Source organism: Galeopterus variegatus, unplaced genomic scaffold (assembly GCF_000696425.1).
Source record: "Galeopterus variegatus unplaced genomic scaffold, G_variegatus-3.0.2 Scaffold1003, whole genome shotgun sequence".
Classification (NCBI taxonomy): domain Eukaryota; kingdom Metazoa; phylum Chordata; class Mammalia; order Dermoptera; family Cynocephalidae; genus Galeopterus; species Galeopterus variegatus.
The window spans coordinates 208,816-222,491 of NW_007727114.1; the positions used below are offsets into that span (position 1 = coordinate 208,816).

Sequence of the window (13,676 nt, forward strand, 5' to 3'; positions counted from 1 at the left end):
CCATTCAGTATTTTCAGCAAATGTCACATCTCTTCAAAACGATTCAGGCTTAGCGGGGGGAAAGTTGTTTTTAGAGTGAGCAGAGGATGTTCTGTTCACTTCAGGAAGAGAAATAGTTGGCATAACCTTAACATTTACGAGGAAGACGGTGTCTCTCTAAGACTTTTGAAAGAAACTGCTTTGTGTTTATCAGAATTTTGGTGGTTTTTAACTAAATCCTGAAATAAACATATCCAAAACTGTGGTTGACATCACAGATTGGTTTTAACTAGAAGAGTCTCCTGCAGCTGGTGTTGAATTTTCAGACTCTTACTTTCAGTAACTAAGTAATGAAGATCTTACTTTGAAGTGCAGAAAATCATTGAAAACATAAAAGAGAGGAAGAAGTGGCCTCAGATAATGCTCGTGCCATTTATCATTTAAATAATTTTGAAGGAATTTGTACATGCTGAATAGGCAATGAAAAAATTTAAGGCAGTTAACCCTAATTTGTTGCTCAAAAGAATGACTATGCTTTGCTATGGAGAGATTTGCCAGGAAGATAAGTTTGTCTTAGTCTAAACTTCATTGGAATTGTAATTTTGAAGTCTTAAGTAAGACTGTCCTTGAAGAAAAATCTCTTTCAGAGAATGTTTAACAAAGCTTTTACTAGGGTACTTCAAGAAGTTTGTGGAAAATGGAATGAAAAGATAATACAAATCGTCCCATGAAGTTTGTGAAGTACCTTCATATTAAGCATTTGTTTTAAATATATTATTATAAGTACATTAAGTATTATTAAGTCTGACAATTAGGTATATGATTTAAGTATATTATGTATTTGGTTTTTCATACTTATTAAATGTTTGGCTTTCTTTTTTTCCATTTTTTTCATGATTGATTTAGGTTTTTTTGTAGTTACAATAGTTGAATGAAATTTCAGTTTATTACATTGTGCTTATAGAAAACATAGATTCAGTCTATTGATGGTTTGGAATGTGAAACAAGTTGGGTAGCATCTATTTTATCAACCTGGTTGGGCAGCTGTTCCTTTCAGAGGAAATTTTTTCCTAAGATCTTAAATGGCATTCCCCATCACTGCCATCTGCGCCTTTCCCTCTGTTGTCCTTTAAATTACTCAGCACTGAAATATATTACTTATATCAGTAAATGCTTTTCTAAGATTTTTCAAGAAAACCCAGTTAATAGCTATGTATTATTATATTCCTTTCCTTGATTTATATATCATCTTTCCAGTGTTGCATAATTTATAACATAATATAAAAATTTCAAGGGCAATTTTATTTGTGGAAGTAATTAAGATGTTATAAAAGAAAATTTTTAAATATTTAATTAACCTTTTGTATTCCTGAATTATTTCTTGGAATCACTGATAATTCTCTGTTTTATTTCCAAACCAGAAGAAAACAAATCATAGAATTTTTCAGATTTAAATATGAGAGAATAAAATTTAGAGCTAATTAAATAGAAGACAAGTATCTCTTTTAAAATGAAAGTTGACTACTTATCTAGTTCACTTTTTGGTCAAGGGATAGAATTGCATCTATTAAATGAATTATTAAAGTATCCATGACATGGAGTTAGAAGACTAGTGTTTCATGCCCGGCAGGACAAATCAACAATACATACATCCCTTATAATGCAAATTGTAAGTTATTGCTTTTTATCCTTTTTTAATTTTGCATGTAAAATATAATGAATAGGATAGTTTGGTAAAATTTATTTTAGAAGTTATAATTAATTTGTTTTGATCCAAATAAATCTTAGAGTATTATTGTGGTACAAGCAAATCAAAATTGAAAGTATTTTGGTTTAATAAGTAATTGTCTCTCTTATATTTAATTATTTTTATGTATATCCTGGTATTTTTCTCAGAAAGTTTACATTAAAAATGTTCTTTTGTAACAAAATGTAAAATGGAATTTTAGTGAATTCTGTAGTACTTTCAAAGTCAAAATGGATTTGCTCTTGCTCTGACTTTTATAAGAATATAATTTTATCATTTTCTTTCAATGGCCAACTGATCTGTAGAAATTAAAACGAATTTTACTACTATTATTGAGGCTTGAATTTTGACAAAAGGGGTTTTTTTTTAGGTTTTTTTTTTTTTTTTTTTTTTTTTGTAAATACATCTATTTATTTTTAAATGTAGAGTAAGGATACCTACTAAAGCCAGTTCAGAGTACGTTAACATAAATAGTTATTAATCTTGGACAAACTAAGCTTTCTGTATTTTCTGGTGCAATATTATACCTTGTGCCCTTTTTCACTTTTCAGTATGGTCTTTCGATAATTCATATGGAAGATCATATAGCTCACAGAGAGTTTGGTTATATTCTTTATTGAGCACTACTGATGAATACCAAGCTTATTGTTCTATAGAAAATCTTTGGGTTTTAGATTATTTTTATTTTATTAACTTTTCAAATGTGACATATAAGGATGTACCATTGATTTTGGTTTCTAAGCCTACTTCTAAAATTTTTAAATGTTTTAGAAAGTATCTTGAATAGAAAAAAGTTGTGATTCTAGTTTTATAATTTATATATTTTTTCTGAGAAAGCTGAAATCAGTTGCTATTTTATAACATATGTAAAAGCTAAGGAATAAAATATTTGCTCATAATATATGTAGTAAGCTATGTTACTTTGGTCACATAGCTTGTCCTTATTTTTTATATGCAGGTTGGCATGTAAGGAGCAATATTGCTTGGTAATTAATGTCTGAGTTCAAATCCAGGTTCTACCATGTGACCTTGGACAAGTTAATTGCTCTCTGGGCCTCAGTTTACTACAGGCTAAGATAATGATACTATAATACTTACCTATCATAAAATTGTTTTGAGTATTAAACTTTAAAATGAAAGCAATTATAGCGTGCCTGGCAAATGGGAAGCAAAGAAATTAGCAATGAACTGTTTGAGTTCAGAAGTTAGTGTGCCTGAGTTCAAATCCAGATTCTGTCACTTACTGATCATTTTAAGATCTTGAAAATTTTACTTTTTCTCAGCCTCAATATCAGTATCTGTAAAATTGGGTTGTAATGAGGATTAAATGAGATAATGCTTGTAAAGCACTTAAAACAGTCCCTGGTAAATAATAAGCATTCTTATAAGTGATTGATATTGTTAACATTGTTATAAGTTGCTCTTGGTTTTGTGGTTTATCATGTTAAAATTTTATAAGTTTGGGCTGTGGGAAAACAGTGTTAATTCTTAAAATGAATATTATTAACCTAAACTAATTATTGACTGTGTGCTTTTAAGTAGAGATTTTGAAGGTCTTCCTTAAGGACCTTATTTTTAAGTAGATTTACTTGCCTGCAGTGGATGACCTAGAATGCTTGAAAAAGGTAGACTTACGTATAAATTAACTATATTAGACATATTTCTGCAGAATGGTTTTGTAAGCAGATTCATAGCATAAATAAGATTATTGGGGAGATATTCCAGTCTTATACTGCATGAAAATATATTTTTTATTAGCAAGGTCTAAGTTAGTATAATTTATTTCTTTATTGATGGTATATACGAATTTGTAAGGTAAAAGATTTACCATTAAGGAAACTGAACCATCTACACTTGCCAATTTGGTTTTATTTAGTGAGTGAAGTCTTGCACATGGCATAAGAGAAGGAAAAGGGAAAAATCCCAAGTCTTTTATAACTAATCTGACCTTCACTTGAACACCAAATTCATATTTCCCTCTCTGAAATATTCTGACATTTCTAATGAAAAATATCAAAAGCTAAACTAATTATCTACCTCTCTGCTTCCATTTCCCTCTTTTCCTCATTCCCTAAACCAAATGCCTTTTCTCTTGTATTTTTTTGTTTGGTTAATGATGTTACCATTCACCTAGCCACTCAAACTAGAAACTTTAGAATTATCCTCAAGTTATCTTTCTCATGCTTCACATCCAATTGATTGAGCCATTATCAGTTTTCTTTGAACGAAGACTAGAATTCACCCTTCTTTTCTGCCACCACTGCCACTGCTTAGTTTAAAAATGTATCATATTCTGCCACTATTCACTCCCTGCCATATTCCAGTTTTTATATTGTTTTGATCAATGTAGTTCTACAAGACAAGCCTCTAATCATTTTGCTTCCCAAGTACAAAATATTTTGGATGATATTCAAGGTTCTTTGACAATTTGGACCTTGCTTTCATTTCTAGTCACAGCTCCTCTGGTATATTCTTGATCTTTCCTTTATTCATTTATTTATTCATTTATTGATTAATTCATTCATAGATGTTCATATGTCGGCTGTGTGGCACTATGCTAGGTGCTTTGAGGATGCAGAAGTAAATAAGACAGCCATGACTGTTGCCCATGAATGCTTATAGAATGCCATGTACATTATTTCTGCCTTTGACCATACTAGTTCATCTCTCCTTTTACTGTTTATAGAGTTTCTACTAATCTTTCATGCCCTACCCAAGTGTCATCTCCTTTCTTAAGCATTTTATGAGTTTCTCAGGTAGAGCTTCTTCTTTGTGTTCCAGTAATAATTTATATTTGTATCTCTGTTGTAGCACTTACTATATTATACTCACATTATACTGTTTATAGTTGATCTTTCCCACTAGGTTGAATTAAAATAATGGGAAGGAGGAAGCCAAAAGAGGAACACAGAAATAAGGATTGAGGCAAGGGATGGGAAGAGGCAAGAGGAAGAGAGAAGGAAAACAGTAGAAGCAGTATGAGCAGCAGTTAAAAACACAGACACTGGACCCAGGCAGGGTTTGAATCCTGGTTCTTCCACTTACTAGCTGGGCACATAGTTTAAGATCTCTGTCTCAATTAAAAATGGGGATAATAATAGGATCGTTGTGAAGATTAAATGAGTTAATATATGTAAAGTGCTTAAAATGGTACCTAGTATATGCTATATGTATTTGTTGCTATTTTTATTAGCAGTACTAGCTTTCTTAAGAGGTATGTGCTCTCATTTGTGATTTCTCGCTCATTTAGCTTTCCAAGAGATGGGAGATTCTTAGGCTGCAGGATATCTAAACCTGTGTTGCCACTGAAGGCATTAAATTTCTGTGTGTGTTCTGGGTCTGGGCTAAAAGGGAAACTCCTATACATATTTACTATTTACAGTGTAATATTGAAGTACTACTCTCTTTTGTCCTGCTTCTGACCTTCCTCGCTGTTAGAAATGCTGATGATAATTTTTCCATTTTCATGTTTACCTTATCCTTCAAGCTGGATGTACACCACTGTTTATATGTCATATACCTTAGCTTCTTTTATTAAAATGTTGTTTTCTTCCCTGGCTCCAGCCTGAGAATGAGACAGGTGGGGCTGATATCTAGGTGTGAGTTCTTGGTCCTGGTAGTGAGATCTCTCAGCACCAGCCTGATGTCCAGCTAGCGCTCCTGCTGTTCTTCCCACCTCCTCCCCTCACTTACAGTATCACTCTCTGCACCACCTTCTACTGCAACACCACTGGCTCAGCTTTGAATAGACCGTAGTATCAGATGCAGTTTGACATGTGGTGTGCTTTGCTTTCACAAATAATGAAAAGCTAGGAGATTAAAGCACTCATTGGCCAGTTGGTGACTTTATTTTTAAGATATTAGTTAGATGCTAATTCTCATGGCTCTTCTGATTAAAGAAAGAATCTTGGAGGAGATAACATTTTAGTTACTGCTTGAGTGATGTGGGAAGAAAGAGTAGGTTGTAAGTTGTAGGGGATGTTTGAGGCTTAGGATTCATTCTCAGCTAATACTTGAATATTAGGTGTAAGGCACAGGGGATACAAAAACTTAGTTCCTATTTAACTTCAAATGACTGGTGTAGTGTACAAGTAATGCAGAAGTTGAAAGGAAAGAAAGATTGCTGAGGATTGGAGAAATTGGAAAAGATTTTGTCTGTCCTCACTATGCAAAATTTCTCTGGGTGATTTCATGTATTCTATTGAGACCAAATTCTCATGAAAATCTGGTAGCTCATAATAAACTTCCATTCAGTTTTGGAATATACAGAGATCTCCTGTTGGTGGGTCTTCATGCATGTTGTTCCTCCTATCTGGAGTAGTGTTAACTTGGCCAATTTTTACTAATTCTTAAAATATTACCATAGAAGCCATAACTTTCTGAAGTTTACTTGATCCTTTGACACTACATAAAGTGTTCCTTTGGTTTTCATAGTCCTTGTTTTTCCCCAATCATGGCCTTTTTACTAACACTGTGTTGTAACTGCCTTCACCAGGTTGTTCAAGGAGAACAGGAACTATGTATATAATACTGATGCTCCAAAAATGTCTGTCGGTTGAGTGAATGAATGGGATGTGGCAGAGAGAAGAGTTGGTCATTCCAGGAAAGGGAAAGAGGATGAGCTAAAACAAGGAGTGTGGTATTGAATATTGCTCATTCTGAGGCATTGAGTAGAACCATTTGACTGGAGTGTAATATTGAAAAGAGAGGCTGTAGCTTTAAATACCAGATTAGGGAGTCCAGAGTTTATTTAATAAGAAAGGGCTATTGAAGCTTTTAGAGATAAGGACAATGTGTGTTCTCATGAATTTAACTAAATAATATACCTGTGCATGGGGAATAATTTTTTCTAATTCTTGTGTTAAAATGTATTACTCTTGTAATACTCTTCAGTGGATAAAACCTATAACTGCCTATTTTGTAGACTCCTGTCTTTCTTTTAAGATTGTTCCAACATAATTTATAGGGAAACTTTTAGAAAATTTGAATAAATGCTGTTGAATGAATAAAACTTTGTAGTTTGTTTTTCTTATAAATGAAACTATTTTAAACTATGACAATATAAAAATATAATTTAAAGAAGGCAGTGTTCTAATTTGTGTGTGGGTGTTTCCTTCTTATTTGTAGTTTAAAGAAAAATAAATGCTTACAGCTGTGACTTTTTTTCCTCTAGTATCTCCAGAGGCAGTTGGATTTTTGTCAGCTGTTGGGGTGTTTATTATCTTGATGCTGCTCCTTTTTCTCTATATTAATAAGAAGTTCTGTTTTGAAAATGTTGGCGGGTTTCCAGATCTTGGTTCAGGATACAGTACAAGGAAGAATTCACAAGATAAAATTTGTAAGTATCATATTTCTCCTTCTCTTGTTTGTTCTTTTTATCTGTACTATTATTTTATTTATTTATTTTAATATATACAATTAAAAGGTTGCTTTTGATGTATAGTAAACTAATATTTGAGCTACTATTTTATAAAAAACCTACTATTAAATAAATTAAATTATATTCTGGTGTCTTTCTGTTACCCATTAATTGCTAAGATATTGCATAAAGGTGAATTGTTTCTTATCACAAAATGACATTTTTGTTTTTTATATGTAAGGTATGGTTTCTAGCCTATAATATGAGCAGATATGTTTTAGGAGGAAGGAAACATCTTGATACTTTATATAGCTAAAATCTATTGTCTCTAGAAGTATTCACCCCTTTTCTTTATGTGCTATTTAATTCTTAGCTGATGGATAATTTTATTGTTTGGAGCAGGTGGTTTTCCCTAGTAAATTAATGTATAGATTAATTCTGATTGTGAAAAGTAGTGTTCCACTCCCTCCCTTGGCACCATAGCCATTATATTATCTAGTATCACCAGTTACTAGGAAAGATGAGGCCTGTGATACTGTTCTTTGACTTAAGGAAACATTTTCCTTGGACTTATTCTTCTTTAAATTACTACAAGAGTTTTTACTTTGCTGTTTCCAAAGACTGGCTTATATAAATGATAGCAGAGCAAGTTGAGAATTATAAAAGCAAGGTGTTAGTTTAGAAGAATGTTGAAAAACAATGGCAAAGAACCCTTGCTTTTCTCATCTGTGTACACGTTGGAGAGATGCTTTTTTCTTATGTCTGATAACTTAAAAGGTGATAGGCTCATTACTCATAAAAATCTATTACTTATTGAATTACATTCTGTGACTTTTACATTAGAAAACTGTAGTACTTTATGGAGTTTTGATTTGGTTAAGTTCAATGTTTCTCATATTCCACTCCCGCCTGCTTTTTGACCATATGTGTAGAGTGAACTGGTTAAAGAAATCTCTTTTAGCAGCCTTCAGTAATTCTCTGGTTCAGCATTTCTGGGTTTTCTTTAGTCTAATGATCCCTTTGCACTCTTAAAAATTATTGAGGAACCCAAAGAACTTTTGTTTATGTGGGTTATATCTATTGATATTTGTCACATTAGGAGTTAAAACTGAGAAAATTTTTAAATATTTTTATTGATTTATTCTTAAAAATCCAATAAGGTTATTACATATTAATATAGATAACATTTTTTAATTTTTAAAAAAACGACATGTTTTCCAAAACCAAACAAAAAAGAAAGTTTGGTGAGAAGAGTGACATTGTTTTACATTTTTTGCCAGTCTCGTCAATGACTGGCATAATAGGAGACAGCTGGATTCTCTCATCTGCTTCTACATTCAATCTGTCACGTAGCCTCTGGAAAATACCAGCACTCACTTGTGAGCAAATGAGAATGAAGAAGTTAAATATCCCCTTATTACTGTTTTAAAACTCGTTTTGACCTTGAGGAGCCTTTGAGGAGGTAATGGGGACCTTCTTAATTTTTCTGAGCCTTGTTTTTCTTTCACTTATTAAATAGGAATAATAATATTTACCTTTTAGGGTTATTGTAAGAGATAACGTAAGATAAAATGTTTCAATTACAGTGCCTTGCATGTAGTAGCCACTCAGCAGATGTCCTCACCTGCTCTTCCCTATTCTTACCTCTATGCAAAATTGTTTAAATATTTTTCCCTTTAATATTTTTCTTAGTTTGAAATAATATTGGTAGTTTGCTAGTAAGATAGAGTAGTTCTCTTACATAGACTGTTAATAAGTAAACTAAAAGTACGTAATAAAAATCCTTTTTATACTTCTTCTTTCAGGTATAGAATAAAAAACCAATAGTATTTCAGGGGAAAATATTGTCTGGCTGCTGTTATGATAGCTGTGGAGTGGGGGAAAAATGTCATTACATTTAAACCAAGTGGTTTGATTTCCCCCCAGTTCCCCTGAAGAGTCTTTACTTCAACATGTTTCTTCTGATGCATAATGCATTTACAGAAAGATTAAAAGCCACAATGTGAAATACTAATATTGAGCTGATGAGTAGCAACATTTAAGTAAATATTAAGTTCAAGTTCTAAAGAGATTTGATATTTGGAGAAGAGAAAATTCCATTTATTGCACCTTTTAGAAACAAGGAATTAGAAAATGGCATTTTTCAGAAATTTTCAGCAGAATCTGCCTTCAGTGTCCTCTCTGGTGGACACAATCAGTTGTGCTGTAGAAGATTTAACCATCGCTGTTGGGGAGGTCAGCTGTGCTTTAACAGACTCAGTTGCTGAGCAGGTAACAAGTATGATAAATGGCTTTCGCCCAGAAGAGGAAAGCTGTGCAGCAGGAGAAGCTGTAGATACTTCTAAACAAAAAAATGCTGTGTTACCAGAAGTCTCCAAAAACACCAAGTGTCAAAAGACACAGTCCAATTTAGAGCACAGAGCAAAACAAATAAATTGTTATAATACTTCAGTTTCACAAAAGCAAGATCAAGGAATGCATGAAGAAAGAGTATTTAAATATATTAATGATAGACAACAGACTCTGTCAGAATATCAAGAAACCAGTAATGCTGGTGATTCTCCTTTGAAAGGCCACATGAGTAATAATGGGATACTCAGGGCTGGATCTGTTTGTCAAGAATTTGAAAGTACTGACAACAGTAAAAAAATTGGATTAGGAATTTCCAATAATGGTAAGAATGATTTTAAGGAGGTAAGATATCAAGAAATGAAAGGAAATCAGAAGAATAATAATGGAATAAACGTACTGTATGAGCAAAAGACACATACTGCTACAGGTAATCATAAAATAGAAGAGTATGCTGAACCTCAACATGTATTTTTGAGAAGAGATCAAGAGAAATTGGGGCATTTCAGTAAAAATAAACATCTTAATGGTTTAGGGCATTGTGATCATTTAAAGAAAGTGGGAAAACATACCCAAAGTAAAAGATCCAAAGGGAATGAGTGCTCAGAAAATGAGTGTTGTCCAAAAGATGTTTTGACAAGCAATAGACACATGATACAGAAATCCATTATGAAAGAAGACTTACATCCAGTACCATCAACTAATTATAAAGACAAGTTACCTGGAAAAATCAAAGAACAAATAAATCCAACAAAATACTACCAAATGAAAGCAAATATAAAAACAAAGAAAAGTGAAGCCATTTCTGCCAAGAAAGGAACAGCAAAGAGTAAAGATGAAAAATATTCTAAGATAATACCAGAAAAAGGTGAGGTCTCCTAATGTTGGTTTGAGTGATTAAATTTTCTCATGACTTTTTAAATTGGGAGAATATCATCCAAGTTTCCCAATTTTCCTATACTTCTCTATATATCTAAGTTAAGACTTTCTTGAATCTTCTTACTGGGAGACATTTTTAATGTCATTCACTTTTTTCTTACAATCATTTCAAGAGCATTCGTGTTATTTGTATACTACTAAGTATTGCCCCTGGTCCCTGCATTATTTGGCCAAGTTTTCAGCAGCTCTCATGTTTCTTAATGTTCATTTATCTACAATCAGAAACTCCATGGTTTTCTTAAGTAGTGTGCATACTTTAGTAGTTTATTTGGTATGCTTTAGTTACATTAAAAAATTTTATATTTTATAACTAACTCCACATTCCTTTATGCAATGTTGCTCTGCAAATCTGTCTTAATAAGAATCTATATCAAATGTTTTATATTTTTCCTTGAGAGCAATAGGTTTTATTAAATAACATGCTTCAGGGTATATCTTTATTCATTTAGCCATGCATTAAAAATTTTATATAACGGCTGTATGTTTACAGTGAATATTCATGAACAGTCTATTATTATTCTTTTTTTTTTTTTCCTTTTTGTCTTTTTTTCGTGTCCGGCAACGGATCGCAACCCTCAGTGTCGCGCCCGTACCGGACCGGGACCGGCAATGGGATCGCAACCCTCGGCGCTGCGCCCGCACCTCGCTCAGCCAGTGAGCGGGAACTGGTCTGTATGTGGGATCCGAACCCTCGGCAGGAGTGCCACCGCGCTCGCAAGCGGCGCACTGTAGCAGTGCGCCACCGGGCCGGCCCTATTATTATTCTTGAGTTCTCTATATAGAATTAAGATTCTGACTAAGCACTTACACTTTTCAACCACAGTGTTTGTGAGACTTTCCAAAACATTACTATCAGTTTTACTTCTGTTAATACCTTAGTCATTTCCATTTATTGCTGATCTGATCACAAGACCAAAACTACACTGGCTTTTATTTATAAAGTGTACATCTGGAATTTTTTTATAAATTCAGATTATCGTAAAATAACAAAAAACTGAGTAGCAGTAGAAATGAGGAAGATTTTTTTAGTTCTGCTACATGACTACATATATAATAGGGATCTTCCATGTATCGATTATATGAATAGTTTTAAATGATATTAATAAGGTTGGCTGGTTAGTCTAGTTGGATAAGAGCTCGGTGCTATAACACCAAGATCAAGGATTCGGATCCCTGTACTGGCCACCTGCCAAAATAAATGAATGAATGAATGAAAAAGAGAGAGAGAGAGAGAGAGAGAGAGAGAGAGAGAGAGAGAGAAAGAAAGAAAGAATGGTATAGGAGAGGCTGATCCAGGATAAATGAGCTAATTAAAAAGGAATGCCAGTTTTTGAAAATGTATCCATTTTGGAGTCCATTCTTCTAGCAGTTTTTTGAATGTCAGATTCAGTGGCTTTTGGTAGCTCTGGTTTAGTTCTAGTAGCCTTATTACTTGAAGTAGCAAATAATAAAGAAATAAACTATTTTATATATTATTTTATTCAGAAAATAACAGTAGAATCAACTGTAATAAATACAAGTAGCAGTATAGCGTTTTAAATTTTGTTTTAATTTGTTTTCATTAAGAAGTATGTGAGTACTTAAAGAAGCTGAATATCTCTCTCAAGTGTTCCAGAATATAGTCAGTACTAAACTTAAACATACTGTGTTCCAAAAATCTTTTTTAAAGTTGTTTGACCTGTAGAATTCGTTTAGCTGAACTTCATTTAACTGAACTATGATATTACTAGTACCTGTGTTTCAGGTTCTGACATGGGGGTTATTAGGTATGGAAAGAGGAAGTGTTTCGTTCTCTATTTCTGAATGCAGAGCCACTTCAGGTAACATTTCTTAATAAGTGAAGTTTGACTAGGGGATAGTTACCCTCCTCAGGGGACTCAGAGCCCTCCTGCTGCCTAAGACCATCAACATAGTATCCCACCAAGTGCTAACACGTCTGAACTGGGAGTCGGAGGCCTTGGTTCTAGACCTGCTCTGCTCTCATCTCATCACTGTTCAGTAGAACTTTCTGCAATGATGGAACATGTCTTCATTGTTCCATACAGTGGCCAATAGCCACATGTGGCTATTGAGCACTTGAAATGTAGCTAGTAGCATGGAGAACTGGATTTTAAATTTTATTTAATTTTAATTAGCTTAAATAGCTGAATGAGACTATTGGATACATATTGGACAGTGCAGAATATGACATTGGTTACCCTTTTATGTCTTTCTTTTACTGAATTAAAATGCACAACTTAGACTAGATGACATCTAAGCTCTCTTACTTCTACCTATAAACATTCTATTTCTGTCCTGTATTTTAAAGTTACTTATTCTGTACGTCCCCACCCAAATTTTGACCTTGATTTCTTTACTACAGGTGATCTCAACTGATGTAAGGAGAAAATAACCAGATTGAAAAAGCAGATTCTAACTTCTGTGGTCTCTTTACCTTTCTAGAGTTGTTTTATAATTCTAGAAAGGTTGTATCTTGGTTTAAGTGAATACGACATGGTGCAGTTTCAAAATGTTTACCTTTTTAAAAAAATAGTAATAACTAGTGCTTTTTAAAATAATATAAAATTTATACCTCCTGAAAATTTTGTTTGAAATTTAGGTATATTTAAGTAAAATATCCTAATAAACCCACCTTTCACAGGTAGTAAGTGTTAACAGTTTGGCATGTATCTTTCCAAACATTTTTGTATGTGCATACATACGCACTGCAGTGTGTGTGTGTATATATATTTTTTTCAAATGGTAACACAATTTTATACCTTCTGTTTTATGACCTTCTCTTTTCTCTTACCATGATGTTATAGTTACTCTTTCCCTTTGGGTGTTTGTAAGTTCACGTCCTCATTTTTAATGACTGCGTGGTATACTATTGCATAGATGTATCATAATTTACTTAACCAAGGTCCACTGATATACATCTAGGTTATATCTTATTTTGGTTTTCTTATTTGAAATGTAGATCTTTGCTCATCTGTTAATTATTTTCTTAGGCCGAATTCTTAGAAATGGAACTGGCAAATTCCTAGAAATGGATCTAGGACTATGCAGATTTAAAAGTTTGATATGTTCTGCCAAATTGCTCTTTTAAAAAGTTGTACCAGTTATAATACCACCAATAGTATATGTCTGTCTATTTCTCTGTTTCATTGCTCGCACTGAGCATTGTCAGTTTTGAAAATTTTGGCCATAATAAGAACCAAAAATGTGTTTGTAACAAGTTATTTGAATCAGGTCCATATATACTGGCAATACTTATAACTTCATTTTTGTGTTGCTGATTCTTTTAAAATCTTGTGTAAAATG

At 33.0% G+C, this 13,676-nt stretch overlaps 1 protein-coding gene across 3 annotated transcripts in view; it reads left to right on the forward strand.

Annotated features, from left to right (window-relative positions):
- The window catches only part of LOC103591661 (synaptotagmin-14), a 208,192-nt gene that overhangs the window by 55,219 nt on the left and 139,297 nt on the right, over window positions 1–13,676 (forward strand). For all 3 annotated transcript variants that reach the window (XM_008574160.1, XM_008574159.1, XM_008574158.1), the window contains one exon: window positions 6,900–7,064. In XM_008574160.1, coding sequence (XP_008572382.1) covers window positions 6,953–7,064 — 112 coding nt within the window. In that variant the 5' untranslated portion in view covers window positions 6,900–6,952. The remainder of the gene's footprint in view (window positions 1–6,899; window positions 7,065–13,676) is intronic.